At 37.5% G+C, this 7299-nt stretch overlaps 1 protein-coding gene across 2 annotated transcripts in view; it reads right to left on the bottom strand.

Moving 5' to 3' along the window:
• Tmeff1 (transmembrane protein with EGF like and two follistatin like domains 1) overlaps nt 1–7299 on the bottom strand; it is a 133477-nt gene that overhangs the window by 101489 nt on the left and 24689 nt on the right. For both annotated transcript variants that reach the window (XM_004645228.1, XM_023705449.1), the window contains exon 2: nt 3228–3337. In XM_004645228.1, the coding sequence (XP_004645285.1) occupies nt 3228–3337 (110 nt within the window). The remainder of the gene's footprint in view (nt 1–3227; nt 3338–7299) is intronic.

Genomic DNA, 7299 nt, shown 5'->3' with positions numbered 1-7299 from the left:
AGCTACTTTCACTTAATTCAATGAGAAGAAAGAGGTATACTAACAGTGTTTGGACAGAACATCCTGTCTGCTTCTTGTACTATGGATAACGTTATCACTAAGAAGATAACAATGTACAGTATATTGATTATCAACACTGTCCTATTCATCAGCTGTGAATCTGTCTCATTCATATTTATTTCTCAATAAAAATTAAAAAAGCCACAACTGCTTCCCTTCATTTGCACTTCACTGTTTTCTGCTGCCATGAACTGCTGCTTGCTGCCATGTGCCACTCTGCCTGGGAGCCAGCGGAGTATAGACTGAAGTCTCCACAAACTAGGAAAGAAACTAAGAAATTGTCCTACTTCCATTTTCTGATTTTTTAAAAACTATTTTTAGTTGTTTAATTATGTATATTTTATTACATTAAGAAGTTCTGAATTTCACATTACAATTATCTTTGTGTCTTTATCTTTGTGGTTGGTTCTACTGTTCATTGTGAAGCAGTTTTTCCCTGCCAGGCATGATGTGTTTGTCTATAATCCTAACACTCAGGAGGCTGAGGCTAGGTGATCTGTAATGAAGACAAGAAATCTCAACTGGTACATTGTGTATTCTGGAAATTAAAAATGTGAATTTAAAAACTCATTACATAGGAAAAATAAAGAAGACAAAAGAAATTGGTGAACCCATAGATCCACAAAAATTAATGTGCAAAAGAACTAGACAAAAGGATATAGCCTCAGGCAGCTTAGGACAGTATCAAAAGGTCCAGTATATGTCACAAAATTTCTAGATCAGAAAAGAGAATGGGCAGAAAAATATATTGTGTGCAATACTTCCCTAAGTTAGTGAATAACAAAATACTTCCTAAAACTAATGAAAAACATAAAAGTATAGATTTCAGAAGTTCAGCCACCTCCAAACAAAACAAATAAAAACAAAATCATACAAAGAATTTCACAGACTTTTCCTCCCTGGCTGTCTGAGGATTCATTGCCATCATGAATGGACATGGTAACTATCCGAACCCGAAAGTTCATGACCAACAGACTTCTTCAAAGGAAACAAATGGTCACTGATGTCCTTCACCTTGGGAAAGCAACAGTACCTAAGACAGAAATTCGGGAAACACTCACCAAAATGTACAAGATGACACCAGATGTCATTTTTTTGTTTGGATTCAGAACCCATTTTGGTAGTGGCAAGATGACTGGCTTTAGGCATGATTTATGATTCCCTGGATTATGCAAAGAAAAATGAGCACAAACAGACTTGCAAGACATGGCCTGTAAAGGAGAAAAAGACCTCAAGAAAGCAGCAGAAGGAACAAGAGGACAGAATGAAGAAAGTCAGGGGCACCACAAAGGCTAACGTTGGTGCTGGCAAAAAGCTGAAGGAGTAGAGATTCTGCAGTTCCTGCCTGCAGTGACTGTGACTTTTTTCACAAGAGGATTTAATAAACTGTAAAACCTTCAAAAAAAAGCAAAGAACTTCACAATCAAAAATGAAGTAAAGAGAAAATCTTGAAAGCAGCCTGAGAAAAATGACACATAAATACTGAGGGCGAATAGTCTGAACTATCATGGTAAAGACATTATAGTGGGTCTTCAGATGAAAATAAGGTCTAAGATACAGCTGGTTTCCATGTTAAAGCTGCCCTATGGAAAGCACACAGAGCAAAGAACTGGGCAGTCAACAGGCAGAAAGGATCTGAAGCAGCCAAAAGTTATTTAAGCAAGCCTGGAAAAAAGAGGCCATCGTGAAAATATCTAAGAGAAACCTTCTTACCACTCTCTGTAACATAATACATAGTCCCTTTTAGCCATGAAGACTGTGGCTGACTGGAATGCAGTATACACACCCATCCTTCCTTCCTAGAACTCTCCACTTCTTTTAATGAAAATAAACAACATGGTGGTTTACTATTTTGAAACAGGTTTCATATGCAAGCTCTTCCCAATTTTGATTCTACTACATTAAAAGAAAGGGTATGAAATGTGATTTTTCTTTTCAGATAGAATGTGAATGTGGAAGAAATTAACTGAGGTCATATAGAAAAGTCTCCTGAAGTCATTGGGTTACTGGAAACACTAATTCTACTATACTTTTATTCCTAATTTCTGAACCTTTCCTCCTCTCAAGATCCAAAATTTAGAATTTAGAAGGTACACTTGGGACAAAGTGGTAAGAAACAATCTCATCTCAAATCCTCAATCAGGAGCCATCTTACAAGACACATGTAGAAGCCAGATATAATTTAATCACAGAAAACAAAATAAGAATTTGCTGTAACAAACCTCACATTCCTTCTTCAACCTTTTCAGACAACAGAAACACAAATAAATCAGACCCCAGGAAGCAAAAGTATATCAGTTTGAGGGCCTACTTTCTAATTCATTTCTAATCCTGATTTACCTTGAGGGCCCAAGTCAGTCAAGTTCTTTAGCCTTGAAAGACGAAATAAGAACAAATGGGAATGAAAGGAAAGAGTCAGGCTAAGAAAAAGATCCAACAAGTTTACTAAGAGGCTCTACTACAACTTCATTTGCTCTCAGTGGCAATTATATTCTAGTAGAATAAGATAAAGCTTAATTTAGATAAAGCTTAACTTTTTTCAAAGAATTTTAAAATTTAGATAAAGCTTAATTTTTTTCAAAGAATTTTAAAATCTATTATTTCTAGTCTGTCTTCTCAATTCCAGGAAAGACATATAAGAAGTAAAAGTAACAGGGCTGTTAGGGTTTACATCTAAATGTCTCTCAAAAGCCTCACACACTCGCAGGTAGGGCTTTTGAAAGGTGAGTGAAATATGGGAGGTATAGCTGGCTTGCTCTAAGAAGACCGGAACTGGTCAGAAGAGGAAGGCCACTGGAGGTGTGAGCTGGGGGTGTACCTACCTCCCTGCTTCTTGGTTCTTCCCTCAGCTCTCTGCTTTCTGGATTCTAGAACAAGAACAGCTACCAACTCCCCCAAACCCACCTCCACCCCATATTCCAATATGGTGCTGACCAGGTAGAGCCTAAAACTTTCTGAAATATGAGCCCAAATAAACATTGTGGGTGTCAGATACTCTGTTTCAACAATGAAAAAGTAAGTTAAAGCTTTCATCTGACAATGAAAAATGTGGCTGTGATCACAACTTTCTTAGGGAGTTCAACATGTTCTATGTTTTTCAATTTCAAAAATGTAGAATTATAAAATATGAAAAATATGAAGTTTATAAATATATTTTGTTTACTCACCTGAAATTGACATGCACATTTCAAACCATCACCATCTTCTTTACAGACTCCTCCATATTTACATGATGATTCATCACAAACTCTTACATCAGATTCCTTTACATTTAATTCTGCAAGAGAAGAAAAAGTGGTTTCATATATATTTGGGTGTTTCTTTTTTTTACTTCCTATGTACATAGATAAATAAAGGTCAATCCTTAAAATTAACCGCATATCTCATTTACAGATGAAAGATAATACACACAAAGCAACATGCCTTCTTCATTTGTGAAACCTATCCCCAAATGAAACTCAAAACTTCAGGATTTAATAATTTCCCAAGATAAATCTATGGAATTTTTCTTTTGGTCTGGCAAGTCCTTAAGACAAACTTCTTACACTGTTTTAAATTTATTATTTTTCCAGTGAGTAACTTACTTGTAAGGATAACTTTTAAAAAACTAAAAGCTATCATCTTTTTATACTCACAATATATTTTATATGAGCAATCATTAATTCTAGATAAACAAAACTACACAATTTGAGTTTCATAAATCACACAGAATTAAAGGGATTCAAAATCATGAGACTTGAAACTTACACATGACTGGTTTCATTTTACTCTACCACAGGAAAAGAGTCAACTGATATCACAGAGCATTCTATGATGATTTTGTTTCTGCTCCAAGATACAAATCGCTTCCCCAACAATCTGACTCCCCTACCACTGATTCTTTTCTATTTTGAGATTTCAAAGCAGTATTTGTGGACTGAGGAGATTCCTATCTAGTGACATCTATTCAAGTGACAACTCATTGACCTCTTCTTCCCATCTGATCTCACTGCTCTGCAATGATGTCTTGGATCTGCTGTTCCTAGGTGGTAGCGATCAAGTACCTCATATTGGGGGCTTAAATATTCCCCAAAAAGTTCATGTGTTGAGAGGCTGATCCCCAGCTGATGATGATATTCGGAAATGATAGAAACTCTAGAGGAAGCAGTCACTGGAGGCATGGCTTCAAAGGACACATTTTGTCCCTCTCACCCGCCCCACCTCGCTCTCTCTGCTTCCTGGCCACCAACAGGTCAGCAGCTTTGTTTCACCTTGCTCTTCTGCTGTAGTGTTCACCCTCACCATAGGTCCACAGAAATGGAGCCAATAACCATGGACTGAAACCTCAAACTGTGAGCCAAAATAAATCTTTCCTTCTGTTTAAGTTATTCCCAGAATTTTGTCAAAATGATGAAAAACTGACTAGCACATATCAGAATACAGAAGAAACTGACAGTCAACAGAATTTGCATGAATTTGCTTCTACTTTGAAGCAAGCACTATAGTCTGGGGGGAAAAAAAAAGTTTTTGTATCCATGGGTCATAATTTCTTTTTTTCTTTTTTCTTTTTTTTTTTTTTTTTAATACGGAACCAGGGATTGAACTAAGGTTCTTGCACTTGCCAGGGAAGCGCTTATTCCACTGAGCCATCTTCCTGCCACCTAATTTCTTTTTTCTTAAATGTATCTCCAGTGCACAAAACTGAATTACTCTAAAGTTTAAGTATTCACAGTTCAATTAAGTTAATTCATAAAGCTATTTTATTTTGTTTCACAAACTATTCTAGCTGTAGAAGGTAATCTTTTAGTTCTTTCCTGAATTGAACACAGAGGTTTTGGGTTCTTGGTTCTCTGAATTTTTGTCCTTCCTCCCTTAATTACATAATTCTGTAATCCTAGTAGGACATTAATACAAGGTCCAATTCCAAACACTATCGAATTTGCAGCTTCATTATGTCAAAAGATAACTAAATATCATATTAATAATGAATTGCCCTAAAAGAAAGGTAAGAGTACATAATATCTTTGTTCAGCTACAGGCTTAACCAAGTTCAAGGGTCACAGAAATAAAAATTACACAATCTGAAAAATAAAAATGTAGTCATTTCTCTTCTTTATCTTAAAGCTCACACTGAGATCAATTACAATCTATAATACAATCTAAAAATCTATCAATTACAATCTGTAAATCTATCCTGCAAATAGATATATAAAAGAATAAACTTTATTTTGGCTGAGTCAAAATCATGCACTAGGGGCCAGGGAGATGGCTCAGTACAATAAGCACTTGCCTAGCAAGCTCAAGGGCCTGAGTTCAATCCCTGGTTCTGGAAAAAAAAAAAAAAAAAGACAAAATCATGCACTAAAGTAGGGTGTACAGACAAGCACCTGTAATCCCACTGCTCTTGTGAAGCTGAGGCAAGAGAATAAGTTTGATCCCAGCTTGAGATTCTTTTTAGTTGTAATGCTGTATTTCATAGTACAGTAGATTACATACTAGAATCTAACCCATCCACTAAGACTCACATAGTTAGTGTTCTCAAGTTGGTGAGGAATCTGTTTGCATGAGACTAAGAAATGTGTTAAGGAAATAACCATCTTTACTAAAAGCAAGGGAAAAATGTTGGTCCAACAAATAAAATCTTAAGCAACAGAAGAAACCCCTACAGAAGTGTAAGGTCTACCACTTTGAAATGCTTCCCTTGCCTAACCCCAAAAGCTTATCATGACAGAGACAGGGGCTATAACAAAAAAGTAAGGAAGGCTTTCCCTAAAAACTCTTAACTAACGAGATTTAAAAAGCTCTCTACTTGTTGCTCATATATCAAGTTATGATAGAAGGGGAAAAAACAGAAGAACATCTCAACAGCTGGACATATCAGCAGCACACCTGGCAGAACAGCACAGACAAGTGGTGGTGAACCTACGGCATGAATGCTGCAGCAGTCTGTTTGTATCATTGAAAGTACTAAAAGATTTGTCATCATTGACACAGACCAAGGGAAAGTAGTGTCAAGCCAGGAGATATACTTCTGATCACTGGCAAGAGGTAGCAATGCACACCTGTAGGAGCAACAAATATCCCAGGAAGAAAAAGATGCCATGTGGCAGTGGCCAGAACACATCAGCAAGTCCACATGAAATACCTTGGTGACTCCAAGAACAATCCTGAGAGATAGCCACATATAAGAGCTGAAGATTTGCCATGGTTTGAGTGTATCCCCCAAAAGCTCATGCATTGGAGCCCTAATGCCTTGAGAGGTGTCTCAGTTACTTTTCTCTCATTGCTGGGACAAAATATCCGACTACCAAAATTAAGGAAGGAAAGGTTTATTTAGCTCACAGTTTATGGAGGTTTCAGTCCATACTCAGACGTGCTCCAAGGCAGAGTGCCAAATGGCAGAGGGCAGCAGTTCATGGTGGCAGAAACAGCGAAGAGCAAAGGCAAAAGGGAGGAGTAGCAGCAAAGGCAACAAAGAACAAGTCGGTCATCCTTATGTTGCATTCAGGCTATCTACCCCAGGCCAAGTGTACCACTCACACCCATAATCCCAGCAGCACTTACACCCATAATCCCAGTAGCACTCACACTCATAACCCCAGCAGCACTCACACCCATAATCCCAGCACTGAATCATGAATTAATCACAAACTTTAGAAGTCTACCCCATAACTGGATGAGGCTTTGGGGAGACAACTAGACACAAAACATAACAAGACTATAACAATGCTTCCTCTCTCTCTCTCTGTCTATCTAGTATTTGTATTTAGGACTGGGTGGACAGGGTCCCACTGCATAGATGGGACTCATAGTGATCCTCCTGTTTACAGCCTCCCAAGTGCTGGGATTATAGGCACACGCTACCACGCCAGTCTCAATTGGCATCTCAGCATGCCCCAGGGGTGGAGCCAGCATAGCAGGCCCGGGGATTGAACTCCCAGCCCCTGCATCTGCCTAAGCAGGTGCTTTAATCCACTGAGCTATCTGGTCAGCCCAACAATGCTCTATATTAAGGTAAAATTCTAATTATTCCAGTTATTAGTCATGTTTTATATTATGCCTTTCTTGTAATAAAATCTGTGCTATGTATTAATGTGGTAAATGTGATTTAGTTGATCAAGAACCTCTTATTAAGCATCTACTATGTACTTAACATCATACTAAGAATGAGACAAAAAAATACACAACAAAGAGCTTATAGTCTTGCTAGCTTATGGAACAATTTAGTAAGTGGTACATTCAGTACAGTCAATAATAAAG

This window comes from Octodon degus, unplaced genomic scaffold, assembly GCF_000260255.1.
Source record: "Octodon degus isolate 3935 unplaced genomic scaffold, OctDeg1.0 scaffold00221, whole genome shotgun sequence".
NCBI classification, from domain to species: domain Eukaryota; kingdom Metazoa; phylum Chordata; class Mammalia; order Rodentia; family Octodontidae; genus Octodon; species Octodon degus.
Note: the sequence above shows the minus strand (reverse complement) of the source record. Positions and strands in the feature narration are given on the sequence as shown.